The 23982-nt window shown below is 41.6% G+C and overlaps 2 protein-coding genes across 3 annotated transcripts; both read left to right on the plus strand.

Moving 5' to 3' along the window:
• The first annotated feature begins 1532 nt into the window (after positions 1-1532).
• LOC147308128 (la-related protein 6-like) lies at positions 1533-3907 on the plus strand. Its single transcript, XM_086273270.1, has 4 exons — positions 1533-1754; positions 2340-2488; positions 2564-2750; positions 2865-3907. Exons 2-4 carry the CDS (start codon positions 2472-2474, stop codon positions 3810-3812), a joined length of 1152 nt encoding a protein of 383 aa, XP_086129396.1. The 5' UTR covers positions 1533-1754; positions 2340-2471; the 3' UTR covers positions 3813-3907.
• Positions 3908-6235: 2328 nt separating this feature from the next.
• Positions 6236-15505, plus strand: LOC147308129 (neurturin). Of its 2 annotated transcripts, none has more exons than XM_086272568.1 (4): positions 6236-6340; positions 6514-6942; positions 9606-12881; positions 13380-15505. In XM_086272568.1, exons 3-4 carry the CDS (start codon positions 12527-12529, stop codon positions 13820-13822), a joined length of 798 nt encoding a protein of 265 aa, XP_086128694.1. In that variant the 5' UTR covers positions 6236-6340; positions 6514-6942; positions 9606-12526; the 3' UTR covers positions 13823-15505. The 2 variants fall into 2 exon arrangements, with proteins under 2 accessions (XP_086128694.1, XP_086128695.1); XM_086272569.1 differs by having other exon boundaries at positions 12572-12881; positions 13380-15503.
• Positions 15506-23982: the final 8477 nt, after the last annotated feature.

Consider the following 23982-nt stretch of genomic DNA (forward strand, 5'->3'; position numbering starts at 1 on the left):
TTTATGTATGTATATTTGGCTTTACATTTCAATGTGCCACATTTCACTGACTTTAACAGCTGCAGTGAGGTGCAAATGACAAAGTGATCATTATTAAGTGTCCAAAGCCCATTTTAGTGATGACTAGTGAATAAATGTTATATAAGAGTAGTCATTCAGTGTTTAGCAAATTTTCACATTAACTGTGTATTGTTCGTCTGATTTGTAGCATAAACTGTTTATAAAAGTAGGACATGACCAGTAACTCCCTGAGAAGCCTCAACTCTAGCGTTTTAGCCATGACCACTAGTAACCCTGTTTAGCACCTTGGTTCACTCACAGACTGAAGCTGGTTATTAGTGCCAAATAATGGAAAATACTAGTACTTTACTCATAGAAACTTGAGAAACTTCTTGGACGTGCTGTTAGTAAAATGAACTACATAGCGCAGGCCATGTTGTTTTAATTCCATGAAAACGGACCAACGCCTCAAACACATTTCACTGTCAAATTAGCAGAGGAGAGGGCTAGCACACAGCTACAGTCTCTGTTGGCATAAATATAAAAACTTTCAATCTTTAAAAAAGTGTAAACGTGAGTTTTTAAGGAGAAGACACACTGTTAGGTTTTTGACACTGTCCCCTTACAGCAACAAGGTCCTGGGTTTGAATCCAGCCCAGAGCCTTTCTCCCTGTGTCCGTATGACCTTCCTTGGGGGTACTCCAGCTTCCTCCCATATTCCAAACACATGCATGTGGTTAGGTTACTTTGTGGTTCTAAACTTCCCATAGTTGTGTGTGTGTGTGTGTGTGTGTGTGTGAATAGTTGTCTATCTCTCTGTATTAACCCTGCGACAGACTGGTGACCTGTCCAGGGTGTACCCTGCATCTCACCCCTTGACAGCTGGGATGGGCTCCAGCACCCCTGCAACCCTGAATCGGATAAGCAGAAGAAAATGGAAAAACATGTTGAAATTAAAACTACTTCTGCTCAGAAGTTTGACATCCCAGCACGACAGTCAAGAGGGTTTGATTTCCCCGGGGGCTCTTGGAGGGAGCCTCAGGAGGCCAGTGGAGGAACTTCTGTTTACTGCTGGTTTGGAGTGCTCTGTTCAAATGGATCGTCACATTTTTCTATCGGCCTGTTTCTGTCCACCTGTCTGATTGGGAATGATCAGCAATTGTTTACTTGTGCTTCAGTGTGGTAAAACCCTCTATTTATTCTGTCTAGAGCTCTGCATTTACCCTCTCCACCTTTACAAGTATTGTTTTCCTTCGTAGTGGAGGAAAAAACGAGTATCCATGTCACGAACAGGTCCTTCTGTTTGCAATCAGAGGTGCAACACATCTGAGTGTCAGTGATGATTCAAGATCACATTGATTCATCAGTGCCTGAAAGCTCAATTTGCTGCATACCTTGGAGGGATACAGGAAATGAGTCACTGAGGGAGTGATTTTTTTTTTACCCAAGACCTAATAACAGTTTGGTGGTTGTTTGCTCCTGTTGTCATGGAAATGCTGCTGTCACTCGTATTTGAATAATGATGAGTTTTGATGAAGCGGTTGTTGAAGTTTCGAATTTTTACACAGTGCAGACAATTTCAAGCTAACACTTTGTAATCTTAACACACGTGTGTATATCCAGTTTATATCCATGTCAGCGGATGTGCTCGGAACACCCCGACATCTCCTTTTCCCCTCCTCACTAGAAGCCCACACGGACTGCTAAATCACCACCTGCTGATGCCTCATAACAATAAGACGGGGGGCCGGGGGGTGAGTGGAGCTGAAGAACAGCCTGCAAAGGGTTTTATATTTATAATTAATCAAGTTTGTTGACTAAAACATGGAAATAAACCATCTCGTGCGAGTGATGGATCTGTTGTTGCTTTCAGCGTGTAGTAGCAGGCCCACGCTAAAAAGGATGAATGAGCTTAAGACAAAAGCACACGAGCATGGATTTAAAGGATCATTTTTGTTGCTGTTTGTAATGTGCTGCTGTATCTGTTTTGTTTTTTGAAAGTCAGACGGCATCATAATTTTCCTTTTGATTTGATTGTGCGCTTTTAACTGCTTTAAATTCACATCTCTAATGATTTAAGTGCTGATAGTAATACTGATTAACTGCTGGTTTTCTGTTGTGCACAGTGGCCCTTAATTGTAGCCCTGGTAATATTTTGTATAGCAACAAACAGTTTGTCCTCATGATGGGTTTTTTTGTTTCATTTTGGGATTTCGTTTTGTTTGAGTTTTTTTGCTCTCTTTGTTTTTAAATGTGCTGTTGTTGCTGGTGGAAGTTAATTTTGTAATGTGGAATTTCAGCTATAGCATTTTACAAAATGTTGTTTTTGGATTCCTTAGAAACCAACTGAGGCTGTTGTGCTCATATGAACAGTTGCTTGATTCTGTGTTAATTACAGCTGCCTTTCATTTCCAAGGAAATAGCAAAGACAACAGTTTATTGCTCTGCTATCACAATCCTTACGACACACCATGAGCGATCTGATTAGGTAAGGAAATCTAAAACTTACAAAATGAAATGTTTCTCTTGAAGTTGCTTGCTGATTATGAATCGTTTGTCACAGATTTGATCAACTGCGCTTCCAAAGTGAAGATGACTGTGAAGGTGAGGTGCTGTGTTTGAAGATCAAAACCCATTTGGAGGAGCTCTTCTCTGACAGCCACCTGGCAGAGGACGGCTTCCTGCTCAAACATGTGCAGAAGAACAAGCAGGGTTTCGTCAGTCTCAAGCTTCTCACTTCTTTGAAAAAGGTACAAAACACAAAAAACATTTGGTGCTTTCTGTGGTGTTTACATTCCAGCAGTTTGAATGAAAACAATCCAGTAAAATACGAACAAAGCTGAGGTTGCCCGTGTTTGCCACAGATAAGGACCCTGACCAAAAACTGGTACATGACTCTGGTGGGAGCATTGTACTCAGACCTTCTGGAGGTGAATGATGAGTCCACCAAAGTGAGGCGCATAGAGCCGCTTCCCAAATGGCTGATGTGTTCCCCCACCAGCAAGCACCTCCTCGCTTGGAACTTTTCCGAGGAGCAAAGCAGTGACGACGGTGCAGCCCGAGGCCCGGAGCCCGCTGCGCTCTCAGAGAATGTGCTCCAAAAGTTCAGCATTTACGGCAGAGTTACTTCACTCCAGATTCTGCCACCTGGAAGGGAGCTTCCCGCAGATATGCAGTGCTACGGGAAACGTCACAAGGAGCTTGGCCAGCACTTATGTGCGGTGATCAAGTTTGACAGTTTGGAGACCGTTCGTAAGGCCTACAGTGCCCTGAAAGCAGAAGAGGAGAAGTCTAACGGGAAAGGCATGTGTGTTGTACCTATGGGATTCCAGTCAATGCATCATTTCACTGAGGACGAAGCCCCAGAAGAAGCAAGCCAAATCCTTCCCGAGGAGGAAAATCCACCTGAAATCCCAGAGAACTTAGTCCAGCAGGAGAATTCTTCACCCACTGCGTTTTTTGATGAACCTCCAGACACACATCAGCCAAACGCGTCCACGGATAACCCTGCACCGCTGAATGTTGACCCGATTTCCAGCAGCTGCAATGGCCAGTCCTTCCCTGGTTGGAATCATAGTGACAGTAGGATGACGTGGAACTCTGGAGACTGCGATAAAGAAATTTCCCAGAGCCCGTGGGTGCTCAAGCGTAAACTAGCGGCCCTTGAATTGAACCGCAAAGAGACCGGGCACCCGAACGCACCCAGCTCGATTCAGAGGGTAATACGTCAGCCCTTTGGCCCCGATGGCACCAGTGGTTTTCAGCTCAGAGTGAGGCACCGGGAACAGCTCGACCTCCCTCGGAAAAAGTGACATTAACAGATTTATTTAAAAAAATGTTTGAATTAAAAGCTGAGAAGCAAAAATATTTGCTTTGCAATAAACAGCACACGCTCTTTAAATGTTTGCATCTTGATTGTTAAGACCTTGTTCATTCGGGGGGGGGTGTAGTTATAAACCACTGACAAATGGGGGCAGCATTTAGCCACGTTCACACTTGTTCACACACACTGCAAACGCAGCATGTACATTGAAATCAGTACATTTCAGGGTCTTTACCTTACAATACAAAGCACCTTGAATCCTTGTTATTGTGATTAGGTGCTATATAAATAAAACTAAATTGAATTGAATACATTTTAGCAGGAAGTTTAAATTTTTAACCCAAACTCAGGATTTTAAGAGCTGGAATGAAAGTGTCTCAGAGTCTGTGCACACCTCTTTTGAAACCTGAGTGGCCTCTGCACCTCTGGGGCCTCAGCCTGTCTGCTCACAACTGCAAATTGTATTGTATATTTGTTCTCTGGCAGGGATGGATTTACCTTTTTACCGCTTTCCTTAGACAGAAGGCTTGTCTTTCAACATGAAACACTCATAAAAGGCCCTCATTGTCTGAGTGCATCGTTTTCTGTTTAGATTTTGGTTCTCTAAAAAGCAGTTTTCCACTCGCCGAGATGACATTTGGCGAAAGGTTACTTGTCCAATCATCAAACCACGTCTTGTGCAAGACGTGCGTAGTAGCAACATTTGTGCCTTATTTCCAGCCTTTCTAATGACACCTCAACTGGAATGGTCTGTTTATAGTGTTACTGATTGAGGGCTTCCTTAAAATCGTGCCCAAAACTAAACAAAATGTGTTTCTTCACTTATCCACGCCTAGTGGAAAAGATTCAATCACAACGTGTATGGAATTCTATCATATTGAAATTGGAAACATGCTATGTTGCCCCCCCCACCTCGAGTATTCTCATGTGTCAGACTGTCTTCGTGACTAATGTAATCGTAACTTTTTGAGCGAGACGTTTTCGTGTATACAGATCAAGCCTTTCACTCGTACTGTATCTGGCTTGATTTAGCAATTAACAGCTGTTGGGTTTATGCTGCAGCTGAGGCAGGTCTATGAAAACTTTACACATCTGTGAACAATATGTACAGAGTAGGCATGTTTCTGTCCGATGTTAGGAAATGTCTGTGTGCAGATAGCTCCTTTTTGAGGCTGGAAAAGCACAATATTCCCTGCTAGGTGGAAGTCATTATGTCTTTACATAGGCTGTTCAGGCCAGTTATTGAGATGTCTGTTAAATAAGTTAGTGTAATAATAATATTTTGCACCTGCCGACTGTAATGAAAAGACGTTTTCTTTTTTCCATTCTTCATTTGTTCTGTTGCTTTTCTCCAAGTTGCTGAGGGTTGTGTTAAAATGCGTTGCCTGAACTTTTGGGCTAAAAGAAATATCTACCCCTTCAGGTCACTGTGATAACAACCTTAGAATAATATCTGTTGATACACAAACGACACAAAGCTTTGGGCAAAGATTCCTTTGGTTTGTCCCACGCAACGATGAAGGAATTTTAAGTCTTAGAAATTTCACACTTTGGCCACATCTCCACCCCTCTTGTGGAGCTTTGATTTGTGTATAATTTGGCCTGAGGAAATCTGAATGACTCATGTTGTGAGAATGAGATATTTGTTAGCAAATAATTAGTTTCCTGTTGGTGTGCTGGCTTTATTACTGTGCTGCTTTATTTCCAGAAACGATTCTGGATCATACATCCTGTTTACCTGTAGGTTAATGCAACCCGCTCCACGACAGCACCTGTGAGGCTTCGCGTATCCCCCTCAGTTGTCTCCCGACTGATCGCCGTTTGTTTATACATCGCTGACCCCACACACCTGAAGCATTTCCCCCTGTGGCTAGGGTATTTATTTAGATTACAGTGTGGAGCGCCTGATACCTTCCAAAAACACAACCATCTGCTCCTCATTTGCCACTCAAGGCTAAAATACTGTATTGGAGGGGATGTGGATGTGATCCTGAACAACAACATCAATGGGTTTATCTCCAGCCAGCTGTAGATTGGGTTATCATGAAATACCTCTGCTGTGATAATTCTGTTTACTCGGAGTTTATGTTGTCTTAGCCCCCTTTAAACCAATTGTGAACTTTCTTAATTCCCACTAAAAGATTGGAAGACACTCGTTTTAGCAGACCCCGCTAAACTGCACTGATCTGCCCATTTGAGGCTATTACCAATTGCCTGCTTAAGATGGCACGCTCTCTTGCGGCAGAAGGTAAATGTAAGCCTTTACTCAGGCCAAAGCATCCTTTAGTGCTTCTGGAGAGAGATTATCATGTCAGGAGTAATCCGACTCGGCCCACAAGCACAACTATGGAGGAGGAGGAGCATGAGTTGAAGGGGAAGGCACTCGGAGGCATCGGAGAAGCTCTGTGCTCCACTTACGGTAACTACACTCTCCCTCCTCACCCTAACCCATCTTCACGACCCACAGAGTTGTTCTTGCTTGAGCTGAAGAGGAGACCTGCTGCTGGAAAAAAAAGGGTAAGGAAATGTGCATTATCCTTCATCGGTGTTGTTCCTTGGAGAAAAAATAATCATAAGGCAACAGAAATTCACAGAAATTCACAACAGATGTGATAAAAGTAAAGAAATCTCTAAGATCTGCTTATTACATGCCACCGTACCCTGGTTCTGCTCTGTTCTCCCATTTTAAGGTTCAAGTTTGCAAAGAAGACCACCAGTTCTGTATGGGGAAGCATGAAGACATGAGTTTTCTGAAGTAAAACTGACCACTCAGTGGCTTCTCTAAACATCCAGCTCTCCTCTTTTTGGATGGATAAGGCTGAATGCCATGAAATGCATGCTTATATTCAGAGGAATGCTGATTCTGATCTTTGCAACTTAAAAGATTTCTATGGAAGTGCAAATATGATGGAAGAATAATACACCCTTGGCTTGAATCAAGTCAGGACACCTCCCCTACTTGCAGGCACAAGGAGTTGTGATGATTTTTAGAAAACAAGCAGGAGTACTGTCCTCACTCCTCGCCTGTGATGATGATGGACTTACCCAGCCAGCACTCGCCTGTGGAGGTCAGCTGAAGACGACGCCACGCAGCTAAGTCTGGATTAGCCGGCCGAACGGTAAGGACACCACATCTTCTTTTGTTAGTCTAAGCCAGCAGCTTATGAGGAAGGCGTTAGGTGCTGCTGACAGAGATGGCTCTCCAAGTGCTGGGGTGGCAGAAAACACACGTTATCCGTGTCAATAAGTGGCTCCTCGGTAGAGCCACATGACAATAGCGCACTACGGCCTGTCACAAAATGCTTGCAGAGCAGTAACCGCTCACTGGTCGCAAAAGGGGGTATCCCGTGTTGTTGGAAGAGCAAAAAGAAAAATAAATTAGCACTCTGATTTTCTTGCAACCTCTCAACACTCAGAAGAGTTTATTTTGCGAGGGAGGAATATTTTTCTTTGCCTGTCATTTGCCCAACATGGTGGTTTGCCTCATTCTAATGCATGAGTGCACTCTAAATACACGCTCCTTTAAAAAAAACTTAGTTCCCTACTTAGACTTGATAAGAAACTGGGAATTTGGCTAATTATTTTTTTTGTATTAATCATTTCAGGGATTTCCGCACCTTTAATAGTTTAAATAATTAAGAAGATCAGGATCACAATAGAGGCGCTTGATGACACTCATCCTTGGCATTTTTTACTGAACTGATGATCCCTTTTGCACTAAGCCCATATCATACATGGAGATTATACTGTATCTGGCTGTGCTCCGAGAGGAGGGATAGCGGCTAAGCCTAAAGTCAGTTGAGCTGTTCAACTTTCATAACCTCCCAAAGCTGCTCATATAAACTGATGGGGAAGCTGAACACATGTACTATTCCTCATTGCCTCAGTACATACGTGCTGCATGCATATAATGCAGACACTGCTAGCCTAAAGAAAGTATGGTCAATAAATGCAAAATCTCAACATATTTTGGATGTTTGTACTTGCTTGTGCTTGCTGGCGTGGGTCATATTCGAAAGTGTTATTCAGTGTGTGCCAGATGGCCGCCAGCCTTTTGTAAAAGCAACATCAACATGTTTAACATGGGTTTAGAGGTGATGTTGTTGTGCTAAAAGAGGATCCGACAGAGACAGATTAAGAGCCAGGATAGACTCTTTAGAAAGTAGCTGAGACGCACATAAAAAAAAAAATGAGGCAACGTTGTGTTTCTCTGCCAAGAATAATGCAATCGCTTCACATCAAAAGGGTGATTCAAATGTCTGCACTGCACTTGGACTCTCTCCTCCCATAACAGCACAGGCCAGAAATACTGAGACAGGTGTCAAATGTGCATCTTTAAATCTACCTTCACCTCACTCCTCAATAATCCTGCTTTAACAGCAATAGGTATGAGTTGTGCGATTCCGTGCTAAGCCGTTGGGTCACTGGATTAATCCGTATCTAATCCAGGGGACCCGATAGTAGGCCTTCTAAAATAAAATTGAAACTTTTTAAGCCACTTACCCAAATCCAGTGGACGAAAAAGGATACCAGAATCGTGTTTAAAATTCAAAGAATGTGACCAAAAATTGTCACAACTTTTCCGGCATTGCTCAAAAGCTTCCCTTTTTGCTCAATAATGAACATCAGCTTTCTAGCTAACAAGGAACAGGCTTGTTTTGATTACCCCATGGTCTCTGAGTGACAGAGCACGAGCCAACCGATGTGGCTACCAGCAAAATTACACCACAGGCTTTTTTTGGTTGCATTAGAACCGGGGCCGGATATAGAACAGCCAATCCTGGCTCTGAAATCCCACTTTATTTTACAACCTCTTAGCCCACCCTGGTGCCACCACAACAAAGCTGGCTCACCAAGTTTGTCACTTTGCTTCTTCATTATTCTGGCATTTTGTGGGCAGGTTGGGATTTAGTGGTGGAAGAGCCTGCAGGTGCTCATTCTCTGTGGACCTTGCATGCTGGGCTAACCTCTGAGCTAGAGGTGTCTGACGGATTAATACGGACACACACACAGAGCGAGACCTGTGCTCTGCCACCAACACTGCAGCCAGGTGTTAACCCACGTGACTGCAGATAAAGCCGGCAGGCATTAGTGCTAATCCCGCCCTGATCTTTGGAATATGTCCCTATTACCTCCCCAAGCACTCTCTAGCTGTCCCCAGGTCTCCTGATGGTCACTTAAGAGGGAAAAGACAAGACAAAGCCTCTCTAGGACTCCAAAAAGCACGTTGTTTCTTTGCAGCAACATAGTAGGTGCCTTTCCCACTCTTTGGTTTGCTACTGCTATCTTACGAGTGCAGGTATTTACGGGGTGTGTTCAGAGTAATACAGAAACAGCCAGTCACATGGCTCCAGCGAAGCCGCAACTCACGGTGCATTAACAGTGCTCTGTAGGCACAGGCCTCACGTTTATGCAGTGGCAAACACACTGTGGTTAGACCTGGAGAGATTTCTTGATATCAAGAAACAGCAAGATGATATAAGAAAGATAATATAGTCTTATGTGATGGATTTTAGCATGTGTACACCATAGAAGTGAAGTGGGTGTCTGGCCAACAATTGAAGGTTGTACTTTGTCTAAATTTCTAGACAAGCATGCGTCAGATGACTGGGAAAGAGTGAAACCACGCAACTGCTGTACGTGTGTGTTTATGGTATGTATGAGTCACAGAGAGAAAGGGAGACAGGGTGAAACAGAAGAGGCTGTATTTAGAGAATATATAGGAACAAATGCTGCTGCATGGTGAGACATTGAAGTTGGTATCTGCTTCTTTTTTTTCCAGCACAAAGACGCTCTTCATTTTTGCTGTTCTGTGATCTTCTGTCACAATGACCGTGTCTCACTGGTCTCGATCCAGACTGGCTGACAGGAAAGCCCCCCTATCTGCTGTCTTCATTCAAAAGTAAAAACCACAAACGCCGCTTATCCCCATTTTGACAGATCTCTACTTCATCCGTAGGCTGTGACATTCTGTTGAGTGTCTCCTTCTGGCCAGAGAAGGAGGGGTTTGACACGGGTGCCATGCTGCTATATAATTACATTACCACCAGCTTAGAAGCACCAAGGCCACTGACCCAATTATTCCCCGAAAACGTCGATTTTATTGTGTCATTTGAAAGAATGCGATCTTTCAGATCATCCACAAGAGCTCAGTTGATCGCTGCAGATCGGCCTCCAACTGCGCCATGCGTGCATGCATGCGTTAGAGAATACATAATGTCTCGGGAATGGCTTTGACAGACTTAAGCATTTCTGGATGAACAGTTCACTTTCATGGTTTGCCTCAGACACGTTAAGAGCCTTCTGGGACTGTTTTCTCTCTGCTGGTAGCTCTTCAGGTGACATATGGCCCAGAGCAAATGTCAGGTGTGCTATCACTCCCACACTCTCTCTAGAATCACAAAATCCTCATTTCCGGCCGTTTCCATGGCTTCAGACTGTTTTCTCGACGTAAATAGAAGATTTTATCCCTTTGTTTTGGGCCTGACACAATCAACCAGCCTTCATATGCACACACTGGAGCATGCATGGGCATATCATGATGCTTTGTGAGGGCCAGACATGTTGTGTGGGAGCTGGTTTAGTTGTTTTTGCGAGTCATCTGCACTTTTATACCTCTGTTTGAGGATGAGTTTTCCTTCTGCTACAGAGTCCTAAGGGCTTCCACTATATCCTCTCTGCGTTTACTGCTCTTCTCTGTTTGCTAGGGAACGAAAAAAAGCAGTATTTGTCCTCAGGAAGTCAGCTACTCATTTACATATCCATTGCTCTCCCAAGAAAACGCAGGTGCCTCTTCTCTCTATCAGTAAGTGTATATATATGTCCACAGGGGTGGGGGCCAGTTACACATATTAAATGTCTGTGCTGATTAATCATCCGTGAACATCTGAACAAGCTGCAGTGTGATCCTTGGCACTTTTATTGGCGCCAATTGACTGCAGATGTGACTAATGTGTTTCTGAGTGGTGCAATTATGACAATCAAAGTGTCTTCAGGGACATGAGATCAGTGCTTGATGATGAATCTCCATCCAGTGGCAGAGACAGTGGAAGACTTATCTGTTCTTTACGAGGTAATTGTTTTATCAGGATGAGCCACGGAGGCTGAGGACACCGATGCATCTCTGCCATGTGAAATCGCTAACTCCATGGATTAATAACTGCCCAAAATTGGCCTATTAATAGCATAGGAAAACAAAGCTCTCATCCTTAGCTGTGTAGAGTAGAAAACGGCTTCATTTAAACTGAGAATTCCACAAGTTAATGCCTTGTGGACCGAGCTCTCTGCCGTTAGGGTTTGGGGTCAAAGAAACAAAATGAAAGTTCCCATTTAGGCCTCCATATATAACTTCTGAGGCCTTCGCAGGCGAGAAACAAGCGTCAGACATATGGCCAGTCAGTGAGTAACATTCGGCCACAGCTACCACGCCACCTCCATGTTTGATTTACTTAGACTGTGTGTCAATTGAGGTTGCTAGGTGAAATGTTTGACTTTCAAATGATTGTCGTCGTACCCCTTCATTGTGCAGAAGCCGCTTACCACGTCAAACACATATGGAATTATGAGTGATGACTCAAGCTTTGGCTGATATGACTGGTTATACCTGTTTATATGCTGTTTGCACCACTGCAGCTCATGCGCACAGTCCCTTTCTATTTTCCATCTGTGTTGTCCGAATCACGCAGATGCAGAGGAGTGCAGGGAATTTTCAACCACCATGAGAAAACTGCAATGCTCCTACTGTTTTTGTCTCTGTCCTGTGATCTATAGGAGTTGCTGACTTTTAGAGAAAACACTTATTTTAGAGTTTTGTTTCTATAAAATATCGGGCAACCATGCAACATGTTTTCTCATTGTAAACAATCCGACTGCCTGCATACATTCCCCTGCAGAATCCGGCCTGGCAAAGCACTTTCTAAAGCTGGTCTGGATTTGCTGTTAGTCACTGCCAGTGTACTGTTTCCGGCTCTGGGGGAATGCTTTGCTCATTGCTGACAAGATGTGAAGAGAACAAAGCAGTGGGCTTGTAAAAAAAAAAAAAAAATATACCAGTGGTTTGACATTAAGGGAAAAAAGAAAACATGGCACATAAGTCCTCCAAATTGAGTTTTGTGGCTGCAGTGTTGCTGCATCTGTTGGAAGGGAGGGAAGATAAAAGGGTATACAAGCTTGCACGTCCTATCATACATAGAATTCCAAATAGGTGTGGTTGAGACATTGTAAAGGAAGGAATGTGTTTTCCCTCTTTTCAAAGGTTTTTTGGGGAGGTTTTAGAAATTGGGGGTGGAGGCGACTCAGATGCTCATTCTCATCAGGTATTTTTATAAATTATTTTCTGCAGGTTTGCAGGGGTTGCATCCCGTTTGTCTTCAGCTCAAATAAGGAATGGCAGTCGTGTTGTTTTTCCTTTTTTCTACTTTTTTCACTTTCCCACACATCTGCATTCTTGGGTGTCAGCGAGTGATGTCGAGCTCACAGATCGTGACCTCACTTATAGTGAGAATGAGCTGGCAGCAAAATCAGAGAAAGTAAACCGGTGGTAAATTAAAAGCCCCGCTGCAGAAGCCTCACTCGAGAGAAGTAGATTTGTGGAAAGGTCGCAGCAATGTGATGGTGGTAGATATAGCAGTTTCGACACTGATGTGTCTGTGCTTTAACGTGACAAGTTCAAAAGTACATGGCTGAAGGCGTGACTGTTTAAACATGTCTGATGTTGCACACTTTGCCTCTCTCTCGCTCTCTCCGCAGAGTTTCAATGCTCCTCCACGTTCTAAGATGAAGTTATGGAAAGGTGCTACTTTTGCCTTCATGCTCTGTGCTGCAGCCCTGTCCACCATCCTCATTAGAAACATGGCCACCATCAGACAGTTCAAGCTTAACACAAAATATCCATCTTCACCCTCGTCGAGACCGTCTGCATTATTAGAATCAGCATCCAAGACCTCACCGCCATCATCGTCATCGCCCTCCTCAGAATCAAGGCCAGTGCCCCAACAGATGGGTGATCTGCATCGGAGGAAACGCTCAACAGACGACATGAAATCTTTCCTCTCAGAGTGTAAGATAAGCTGTAGTTTTCATCTTCACAAGCTTGTGAAAGGGTTCCGACAAAACACTCAGCACCTGACTCTGTTGCTTACGGAGCAGGTTTAACTGTTCACACACTGATGTCAGTTAGCACCGGTCATAGTTCACCGGTTCTCCACAGAACATCTCCAACCTCTAAGATGATGGTCTTTTTTTTACCTCACATTGCAACAGTGACAGACATTCATCAACAAACCTCGCTCTGTGGAACTTAAACACTTTCTGTTTAGCTAGCGCTGATAAGGATAGTTTGTTGCTGTTACGATAGATAACATTTTTGTGGTCCTCTGTTTGCACCTGACTTTGATTTCCATGCCAACGTCAGTGCATTATCTGTGTGAGCCATCTGTTCTGTTGACACTTCTGATTGTTGAAAATGTTAGACACAAAATTACACAGAAACCAGATAATCCCACCTCATGACCTGTCAATAACACTTTCTGTTGATTTATTCCCCTTTTTTTGTCAGTTACCATGATGTTGCAGAGCTTCACCGAGGGCGAGCTTCAGCACATGGTCGGAACTGTGCTAGAAACTAAGCGAAGGAAGAGCCGGCGGCTTGCTAAGACCCAGGGCCGCAGGACTAAAAGGGCCCGAAAGCCCAAGTCGTGCACCGTCAGGACGCTCGAAGTGAAAGTTAATGAACTGGGTCTCGAATATAAGAGCGAAGAGACTGTGCGGCTGCGCTACTGCAGTGGCAAATGCGATAAACACCGGGAAAACTATGACATGGTCATGAAGCACATGATGACAGTGGGCTTCAGAAAGAAGGGCCGCAGGGACAAAGTTAGCATTCAGCCCTGCTGCCGACCGATTGCATTTGAGGACTTTACCATCCTGGACACAACAGTAAACCCCAGCCGCTATCAGAACATACACAATGTATCTGCAAAGAACTGCGGATGTGTATGACCCAGAGATATGGACTTCTTTATGCTGCTCTCTCTCTCTGATGGAAGAGTCATGGTTGCTGTTAACAGAAAATCTATGGAGTATAAACTCAATGAGAGGAAGATGTGAATATGTTCCTGGATGCTCCAAAGCAGCTTTTTTTTAAAATAATAATTTTATTTTTTTTTGTTGGACAGATAGACTATGGCATTTGACCATCAGTCTTCACAAGCTGAGACAGTGTCACGTGGACACCAAGACTTGACATGTACAAAGGCAGACAATGGCTGCTTAAATCACAAGTTTTTATCTTTTCTATCCATGTAGTAACACTGTAAACTGTGGTGTAACAACAATGTAGCAAGGTTTTGTTTGTGATGTCATATTTCAGTAGTAAATGAAACAGATTATGATTTATAAGCTGTAGGGGACCAGATCAGTGCTGTAACTGGACTTCATTCCCACCGGTGTTAATCACAGGACACTTCAGCCTCGTGGCCTGATTATAATGTTTTGTGATCTGGCTTAAAGCGTGTTGTTATTACAGGCCATGACTTTGGTTCCCTACTTCTATGCAATGTTACTAACTGCAGTGTTATTACACAGGTAAAAGAAAAAAGTGTTACTGATTAGAATTTGCTAATGCAAATCTATAGCTCCAGGTTTCATGCTCACGTTAAAAACTCCAGTGTATGTCGATTTGTGTTGAATAACAGCAACAGAGCAATTTAAACATTTCACACATCTGCTCCCTTGAGTTCTACTTTCTCAAAATACCCCAGTCTAAAATACGCAATTACCCATAATTTTCAGGAATTATTTTCCCCAAATAATTGCCATAACACACCAAGTCAAATCAACACGCGCGGGAATCCACAAAGTTACATTCATAAACATCGCACGTATCAGGTTGCCGGTGATATAACCCGTTTCATTTTTGTCTCTGGGTGTCATTTGTGAATGTTTACACTTGCACGGTCATTAGCTAATTTGAGAAGCAGGTGTAAAAGAGAAAAATGGTTTTAGTGAAAAACTAAAAACTTGGCAAAGTAGATGCTGGGATCTGAAGTGATGTTCGCACCTCTCCATAAAACCATGTAACCTTTCTAATCCAAAACCCACAGTACAGCCTTCCACTGGCCCTTCAAATGCCTCCTTTGTTGTATTGCCTGGTTGACTTTTAGGGGAGAAAAAGCTGTTGAAATGAATCATTAAGCATCTTTTTCACCTTCGCCGATTTTTATTTGGTTTGAACCCATAGCAACTGGCTGAAGTAAAAACATATTATGTCTGTCTGGTTTTTTTTCCTTTTGACTTTTTTTTTTTCCGGGAAGGTGAAATGGAGATGCGGTGCATCTTTTTGTTGTTGTTCTTATTGTATTTATTTGGGAAATAAATTATGGTTTTGCATATTTATTTAGATTACCACACAGAAATGGGACAGCTTATCATCATTAAGAAACTGTGCCAAAAATGTTTATCTTACATTCTATACTGACTGCTGAATAAATATAATTTCAGACGTATGGATGTTTATCGTTTCTCCCAAGTCACTGATTTTGGGGGTGTCAAATATTCTGTACTCAGATTGTATTTAAAATAGAAAATAAATAAAACAATAAACTTTCAATGTATCATCCTCTTGATAATTGCAGAAATTTCAAACAGAAGGTGACGTCTTTGGTGAAGGCAGGATTGGCTTATGATCATATTACAAGAAATAAAGATTAAATATGCAGCGCCACTGTCATGATATTGTATACAGTGCTCTGTGAAAGCAAAAAGAAAATTCTGTTTTTAAATGATCATTTCATTTATTAAAGGGAAAAAAAAAAAGCTACACAAACCTTCCTGCCCAATGTTGAAGTAAATTGCTCCCTAAACCTAATGAGTGGTTGTGCCACCCTTGGCAGCAAGAACTACAATCAAGAATTTATGATAACTGGCAATGAGTTTTTCGTATCACTGTGAAGGAATTTTCGGCCTACTTTTTTTCTTGTTGTTTTAACTGTTTTAATTCAGCCACATTGGAGGGTTTTTGTGGTCTGTTTAACGTCGTGCCAGAGCATCTCAATCAAATTTAGGTCTGGACTTTGACTTGGCCACTCCAAAACCTTCCTTTTATTCTTTTGAGCCATTCAGAGGTGAACTTGTTGATATGTTCAGATTATTGTCTTGCTGAATCTAACTGAATGTGCTTGTGCTTTATGAAATGACAGCTAGACATTCACCTTCAGGATTTTGTGGAGCAGAGTTCATGGTTTCATCAATTACACTAAGCTATCCAAGCCCTGAGTGGCAAAGCAGTCCTAGATCATTACACAAGTAGCACCTTGTTTTAGGGATGATGACTTTTTATAAAATGCTGGCTAGTTTTACACAAACCCTCCAAAAAGTAGCACTTTTGTCTGGTCAGTGAACATGTTTTTCCCCCCCAAGTCTTGTGCTTAAGGAGTAATTTTGGTTGGACAGCAACTCCGGGGAAGGTTCACCAGCGCATAAAGTTTTCTCCATTTGTGGATAATGGGTCTCATCGCAGGTCCTTAGAATCCCAACGACTTAGAAATGGCTTTGTAAGTCTTTCTATGCATTTTGTATGTACTCAGGTTATCTTTGCCCATCCATTTATTCTCTAAGGCGTGTTTAATTCAGGGTTGCGGGAAGGCTGGAGCCCATCCCAGCAACCATAAAACAAGAGGTGGGGTAGACCCTGTACAAGTCACCAGCCTGTCGCAGGGTAACACAAAAAGACAGGCAATCATTCACATGCACATTCACACCTATGAGCAATTCAGAATCACCAGTTAACCTAACCCTACTAACTGTATGTCTTTAAACTGTGGGAGGAAGCCAGAGTACCGGCATAATAATGCACAGACATCATCCTACTAGTGTAGTCTACTATTACAATGTTTGAGATGACGTGTTTGAGATCATTAAACAATTTTTGAATGTTATCTTCCGTCTAATATTAAAATTAGTTTGATGATCTCAAACCTATAAGTGTGACAAATATGCAAAAGAACTACAAAATCTGAAGGAGTCAGATACTTTTTCACAGCACTGTAATCTGTTATAGCAGCTCTGTGGTGCTGAACGAGGCAGCCCACAGAGCTTTCACCCAGACAGTGACAGGGAGTAACAAAACAGCAAACATTGTACTGCCTGTGAATGTATTTACTTTCAGTTATTGAGATTTAGAAAATAAAGAAAGTAAGGCCGGTCTTCATCTCAATATGAAACACTGTGGTTATAATGTTGTTTTTTGTCAAAACATTCGAAAAGCACTTCACAAAAACTAAACAAAAGAGTATTAAAAATGCATCAAACACCATCCTGCCGTTAAAAAACAACATCATAATTCAGACGTGTAAATCTGAGGGACAACATAATCCCCGGCAAGATCTATTGTTTACTCCAGTCTGAGAAACCGTTTAACCAACTAGAAATAAGCTAAACTGTAAATTTGAGACCTGTTTTAAAGTTATCAGTAGGAACTGACTGGGAGTGGAGACCCTGGGGGCAGAGTGCTGCAGAAACAGTAGTCAAGAGGAGATTTTGATGTGGGGAGAATTTAAAACACTATCAAATAATCCTCTCAGTGAAATCCCACAATTCTTTATAAGCAAGCTAGTCTTCAGGGAATGTTTTTCTCTAAGATGCATAAATGCATCCCTCCAAGCCCAGAACATTGTCTCAAGAAGTAAACTTTTTCAGGTAGAAGTAAACAACCTTACTTTTTTCTTTGACCACCATGCAGCTTTTGGTTTAGTAGAATGCTTTCTTAACACTTGAAGAGCATTTTCTTACAGGGAAATACCCTTAAAAAGTACGCTTATCTCAACGCTGTGCTGTAACTAAAACAAAACAAATTTTGTCAGTACCCGATAGTATTTCGAAAAGCAGAAAGTTTAGGTTTGGTTTTACCCAGCTTCTCAACATCTGCCTCCACTTAAATACAGTGTAGGTGGAGATAAATTTGTTTGTGCTCGTAGCATTGAAAAATCAAACAGAAAACATTGCACACGAGAATTCATGAGAAAGAGCAGTCCAGTTATACTGGATAATCTACAGAATGGGCATAACCTTTTTCATGGGAAGGTTTTTACATAAAGGGCCCTTTATTTATTTTACAGCTTAAGGATTTCTGATGTAAAATAAATAATCCCCTAACTTTTTCATTTTCACTTCGAAATGTTGACTGATGTCTTTGTTTACTCATTTTCTGTTTAGAATAAGAAACATAATAAGCATTATTATTATTAGTAGTAGCAGCAGTAGTACAAAATGATACTAAGTGCAGGTTTGGTTTTACTTCCAGTACAAGACTAAAAACTACACTGCAAAACTGTTAGCTAACTAGACTACACTGCAAAAAAATAGCTAACTAGCTAAACTAATAGCTTAGCTTGTTAAATTTGGTCAGTGACAATCTTGTTAACGTATAGCACATATGTAAAACAGCAGCAATATAGCTTAGCTAACCCTAAATACTATACCTTTAGTTTAAATTTAGTCCCTTGGAGGTTGACCTGGAAGCCCCATTCTGTACTGGATTTTCATGTATAGTAGTCTCTTCTCTGCTGAGTAGAGCTGTGCCCGTCTGTGACTCAGACACCAAACAGCAGTATTAGTGGAAGAATCCAGAAAGGTAGGGCTTGTTGTCTTTTGTATACCTTGAATCCCTGTATTAGCGGGCAGCATTGTTTGCATTTATAATTGCACTCTGGTGTGCCTGCAATGTTCTGCCATGGAAAATTAAACTTGCAAGTTAAATACTGCATGGACAGCTGCTGAAATGTAGTAAACTGACAAGACTTCAGAATTGTCTCTGAGCATTTGAACAGCATTTGTCTACAGCAGGGGTGTCAAACACAAAATACACAGTGGGCCAAAATTCAAAACTGGAACAAAGTTGCGGGCTAACATTAATATTTATTGAAAAACAAAATCTTCCTCCAGATTTAAGAATGAATCTTTTCTTATGGACTCAAACAAGTTTTGCTGAAAAACTGAATATGGTACAAGCAAAGCTTAATACTAAACGATATATATATTAGCTGTATAATACCAGTAGGCCAGCTCTAATAGTAATTTGTTATGGCTTCACGGGCCAAATGTAATTAGGCTACGGGCCAAATTTGGCCCGCGGGCCAGAGTTTGACACCTATGGTCTACAGTGACAAAATCTATTATTAGATACTGAGGTATCATCTTTGTAATACAAATATCCTGTGTTTGCACTGTACATTACCATCAACCAGTTTTAGGCATCCACATCACCACAACTTGTAGCTGAATGGCTGGGAAGATCAGTAGGCTAGGCCATGGGGTATACCCTCCAATGTAGTTACTTTAAATAATGCATTAAGCTTGATTGCTCGATTGTTTCATCAATAGGCTAAGTAATGTTTGCATTTACTGAGCTTTTACTTGAAATTACAAACAAACTGATGTAATTTCAAATAAGTCTCTAGTGAGGCTGTGTTTAAAAAGTGAACTTTGTCTTTGTTAAGATGCTATAGCAAACTTTAATCCAACCCTATTTAAGTGTGAGCATTTGAGTATGTTTGGTCATATAATACACTGCTCAAACACTTTATTTTCACAGTATAACACAAAATCAGTTAAATCTCAGCGGTATTTATTTGTCCTGATGGGAAGCATTGACTCTGTGAGACTGTGACTCCATTTTACCTGCTTTGGTGCAGAAGACAGTGACAATAGGAGCACTGGAGGCGATGGACATAGACTTCCGTGCACCCCATATCCTACCTGATTGATTTTTGTCTAGTTTAGCTTTGTTGCACATGCAGCCCAGCTCCTCCCGGACAGCATATCCATACGTGTCTCTCCAAGGTTTCCTGTGTCTGCCAGCATAGTAAATCTAAAAACAGCAATCACATCAAAACATTGCTGCTATCCAAGTAGAGCTCGACTGAGGCTGATAATACCTCTATACTGATGTACTGCTATATCAGTACCTGCATTTATAATAGCCAATAAATGAACATTTAAAAAGTAAAGGAGAGACGGGAGAAACACCCTTCAGCTAAGTTGTCAGTGTTGGTGTTGCATAGTTTGTCCACCAGAGGACACTGTGCAGCAACAGCCACAAGCACAACAACCAACCAACTACAGTTTCAACAAGTAATCGTTGGTAAGGGCTAATAACTACATACGTAAAACAAATGTTAGGAAAATCTGTTTATCTTTCATTTGCCTGAAAGTTTTCAGTTTTGAATCAGCAAATATGGGTAAAAATCCTACATCATTGGGTTTCTATGGTGGAGTCCTGGAACTTTGTAGGACATAGGATTGATTGGTATTGTCTCATGTTATTGTAGGTAAAGAACAGTTGTGTTTACTATTTTTATTTAATGGGTTCACTGCTATGACTTATTGGGATTCTGAAATGGAACATCATTATTTTATTCCAGTTTACTGATGATATTCCTGCTGTAAAAAATGGCCGTGGAAAAAGGACGGAGAAGGGAATGTGGTTTAATCAATGAAGCTAATTAAGAACAGTTCCTGAAACTCTAAATGAGCATCTGTGCTGTCATGTAGGCTTTAACTTAAAGTCAGAGGGTTTCTCATGTGGCAACACGAGTGTAGTATATACTGTATTATTTTGGAAATACACCTCTCATGGGAAGGTAATTCAAGAGCTGTATTTGTTTGAGGTATCTGCATGGTGAGCAGATGCCAGCTCGGACTTATTATGATGAACAGTGCAGTGAGGCTGTAGTGGACAGAAATCATGGTAATGTATGTCAGGTGTGCTTGTTTTGCTTAAAATTTATACTCTGGATTTCACCGTGGCTGCAAGATATCTAAAATTTAATGTGTTGTCGCCATTATTCATCCTCCGACTATCCACTAAATTAAGCAGGAAAAGCTCTTCCTGAGTTATACATGCATGAAGTGCTTGTTATACCCAGGAGACACAAATCCCAGCAAACTCCAGACGCCAAAACTTCTACAAGTTTCTGCTGGGTTTAAATGAGGCAACGCCGCCTCTTGGAGCTCATCCGTACACCGTGATTGCAGGAATTTGAAGTTAACCGAGGAGTCGGCTTCAGTTATCTGAGTTTAGAGCTGAACAGAGACAGTTCTTAGAGATTACGGTCAGTGAAAACTTTTGTATATTTGTGAGTTAAAAAAACAAAAAAAAAAAACCCTTTGGGTTTTATTTGGCCAAGCAAGCACATGTTTGAGCTTGAGTGGGACTTACTGTATTTACTACAGCTGTGGGGGTGAAATGATTTCAACAGTTTGTATTTTGAAAGATTTCTTATATTAAAGTCAAGCTTCAGGAATAGCAGGGAAGTGCATGCCTCTGTTGCATGAAACACACAGTACCCTCAAACATTTGGATGCAATTAGATCTGAAATATAAAGAATTTCACCCTTGAAATGACAACTCCTCACTCCAGTTACCACCAGAGTGAAGAGAAAAACTTCATGCATGTTGCATTTACATTGTTTTCTTTCTCCAGTTTCCTGATCGCTTCTCATACACTGCGCCCTCAAAAATGTGCTTAAAAATGTTTATAGCTGCACTGAAAAAGAATCTGTACCTCTGACATAAACAGATATTTCCGCTACTTACCACTTCAGCAAATGGACGTCAAACCAAAGCGCCTGCACATGCATCCGCAGCAGAGAACTGGAAGACCTGCAGGAAAGAAATGTTGATAGCTGCTTAATCAAAGCAACACTGGTGAGAAATGTAAACTACATAATGACACATGGCACCCATTTGATCACAAAGTATGATTAATCTAGAGGAATCTGTAACACTCCTGCACCGTGGTTTGACATTTTCAGAGAAATAATCATTACAGCTATTTGTTTTTCCTTGTGTGATTTCATGGAGCGTTAAAAGAAGGTTAGACTTCGGGCCAGCGGGAGGTAATTAAATTGAAAGAAGGGAAGCCTCCTGCCGACAGCTAAGTAAAACTGAACCAAGAAGATGTTGAGCGACGCTCAGTTAAACCATTTTAACCGCAATAATCCCTCCTTAATGTCGCCTTTTTTGGACCTTTCTTGTGCAATGTGTAAGCTGTCCGCGTGCTGGAGAAAGTCATCACAGACGAAACAGACGATTGTTTGTGTTTGCAGAATTAAGGGAAAACCCCGGAATATTCCTGTCAACATTAGTGTTTTGGGGGTTAATAGTGTTAGTGCATCTGTTGCTGCTAACGGCACTGACAAGATCTACAATAAACATGCCAAAGTTTTACAACCCCCCTCCCATGTCCAGCTGCAGCGTGTTGGTGAATTCAGACAGTTTTAGAGGAAGATAGAGGCACGGAGGATGCAGCGATGACTCTGGAGAACCCAAAACAGCCTGAACAACTGCAGCGCGCAGGTGTTTCTCCTCTTCCTGAGCAACCCTGAACTCTCCAAAGACAAATTAGCACAATCTCTTCTTGGCTGTATAACAGTATGCTTACTCTAAGACACTGGGCGTTAATATTTTTAATTAAATTACTTGATTTATATAGGATTTGTTTTGGGGGGTGGGTACTTTAGATCATGGATAAATCATTTTCTCATAGAGATCGATGTATATGAGTCATAGAAATGCAGTTGTACATCCTTCTTCATTCATAATTTATGTTCATTTTGCCTTCCACATCCATAAATATTTAAGTGCTTAAAACATAAATAATCATTAATAATTCATTACATTCATACGGTGGATCACTGAAAAACACTTGTCGCACTTTGTGTTTCAGAAAAGACCTTAGTCTGTGATTAGTTTATGTTGCATATGGCATAAATGATCACAGTGAGGGGCAGAATATCGTAACCAGATCCACTTGGGCTGCTGCAGGATTGAGCTGATTCCACTGCACTAGTGGGGAAACGGTGGCTTGATTTGGCAACGTCTGTCTCTAAACAGATCTTGGATTGCACTGCCTCTGCTGTTGAAGCTAATGACGGCCATTCTGCGGGCAGGCTGGCGTGAGTTTATGGAACTGGGGATGTTCTGTTTTCTGCTTGTGATGTCCTCCGGTGTGAGTCTCTGCAAGCAGTGAACACTCGGCTGTTAGCCTACCTCACTTTGTCAGCCAGGTTCTATTGAAGTGTTTCGTTCGTGTTGAAGGAATGTCGCTGCAGAGATGCTACTGAGAGCTGGGCGAGCTTCAGCAATGAACATTAACGGTGCCGATAGCATGCTGAGATATGTCAGGCATCGACAGTAAAGCTGACAGTGTTTTCTCAGCCTCCGCATTCTTCCTTTATGCTCTCTGTGCTACTTGCTGTGGTGCTCTTATTTATTTGTTTATTTAGTGTTCCATTTAGTGATTGGTTCCCATCTGGATAAGGATACGCTCCACACCTTGCAATCTGTAAACTATAGGCTCTCTCACAGTTCACACACTAAACAGGCAGGGGAGAGGTGTTTTAAGTTAAAATGCTTTTGATTTGAGTCAGATATTAAAAGGCCTGTGCGTGCAGGGATGTTTATTTTTCAATGCTGGGTGTGTGAGTGTTTGTAGTGTGCATGAGTGTTTGTAGGGGCTTTGGGGTGGGGTGATCACTGGGAGTGGTGGGATTTGATGGAACAGTGGAGGATTAAAGGGAGGGGAGGAAGAAAAAAGGAAAGGTGTAGGTCTGAAAGGCCAGAGGAAGCAATGAGCTTACGGCACACTTCAGCTCCAAGATGTTAATGTTCTTTTTTTAGGGTCATAATTACACTGATGAATCCCAATTTTAAACTACAGTTTGTTTGTCTTGTATACAGGAAGTTGCTGCTAGATATTTAGTCTGCAGATTTAATCTGCTAATAAAGTAATGACTGTTATTTTTCACACGAATAAGCTTTTTAAATGAATTTATTGTCAGATTTAAATAATAAAAAGGTTTGTTATTCATATATTATTATTGTTAAATATTTACAGAGGCAAGGTGGCCTCTTATTTATTTATTTATTTATTTATTTATTGCCATAGAGGCTTCACCTCAAAGTTTCACTGAACTTGAGGCATCCTTCTCGTTTCACAGCCCCACCTTGTGGAATATAGAAGAAGGACAGCTTAAAAAACAGTATATGATGTGATTTTATATCTAAATGTAAAAAAAACCCGGGAGGTCCAACTGCTTTAAGGACATGCTGCATTTACACCTGTTATCAAAAAGTATAGGGATGATATATATATTTCATT

Source organism: Aulonocara sp. 'chitande type north' Nkhata Bay, linkage group LG18 (genome assembly GCF_057382095.1).
Source record: "Aulonocara sp. 'chitande type north' Nkhata Bay isolate Kocher_YH1m ecotype deep benthic linkage group LG18, A_spYH_male_GT1.1, whole genome shotgun sequence".
Classification (NCBI taxonomy): domain Eukaryota; kingdom Metazoa; phylum Chordata; class Actinopteri; order Cichliformes; family Cichlidae; genus Aulonocara; species Aulonocara sp. 'chitande type north' Nkhata Bay.

Coding starts and splice junctions, on each gene's coding strand:
- LOC147308128 (XM_086273270.1), top strand. Junction 2,751..2,864: donor TTCTCACTTCTTTGAAAAAG/GTACAAAACACA, acceptor TGTTTGCCACAG/ATAAGGACCCTGACCAAAAA.
- LOC147308129 (XM_086272568.1), top strand. CDS start 12,527: ATGTCTGATGTTGCACACTTTGCCTCTCTCTCGCTCTCTCCGCAGAGT. Junction 12,882..13,379: donor GAAATCTTTCCTCTCAGAGT/GTAAGATAAGCT, acceptor TTTTTTTGTCAG/TTACCATGATGTTGCAGAGC.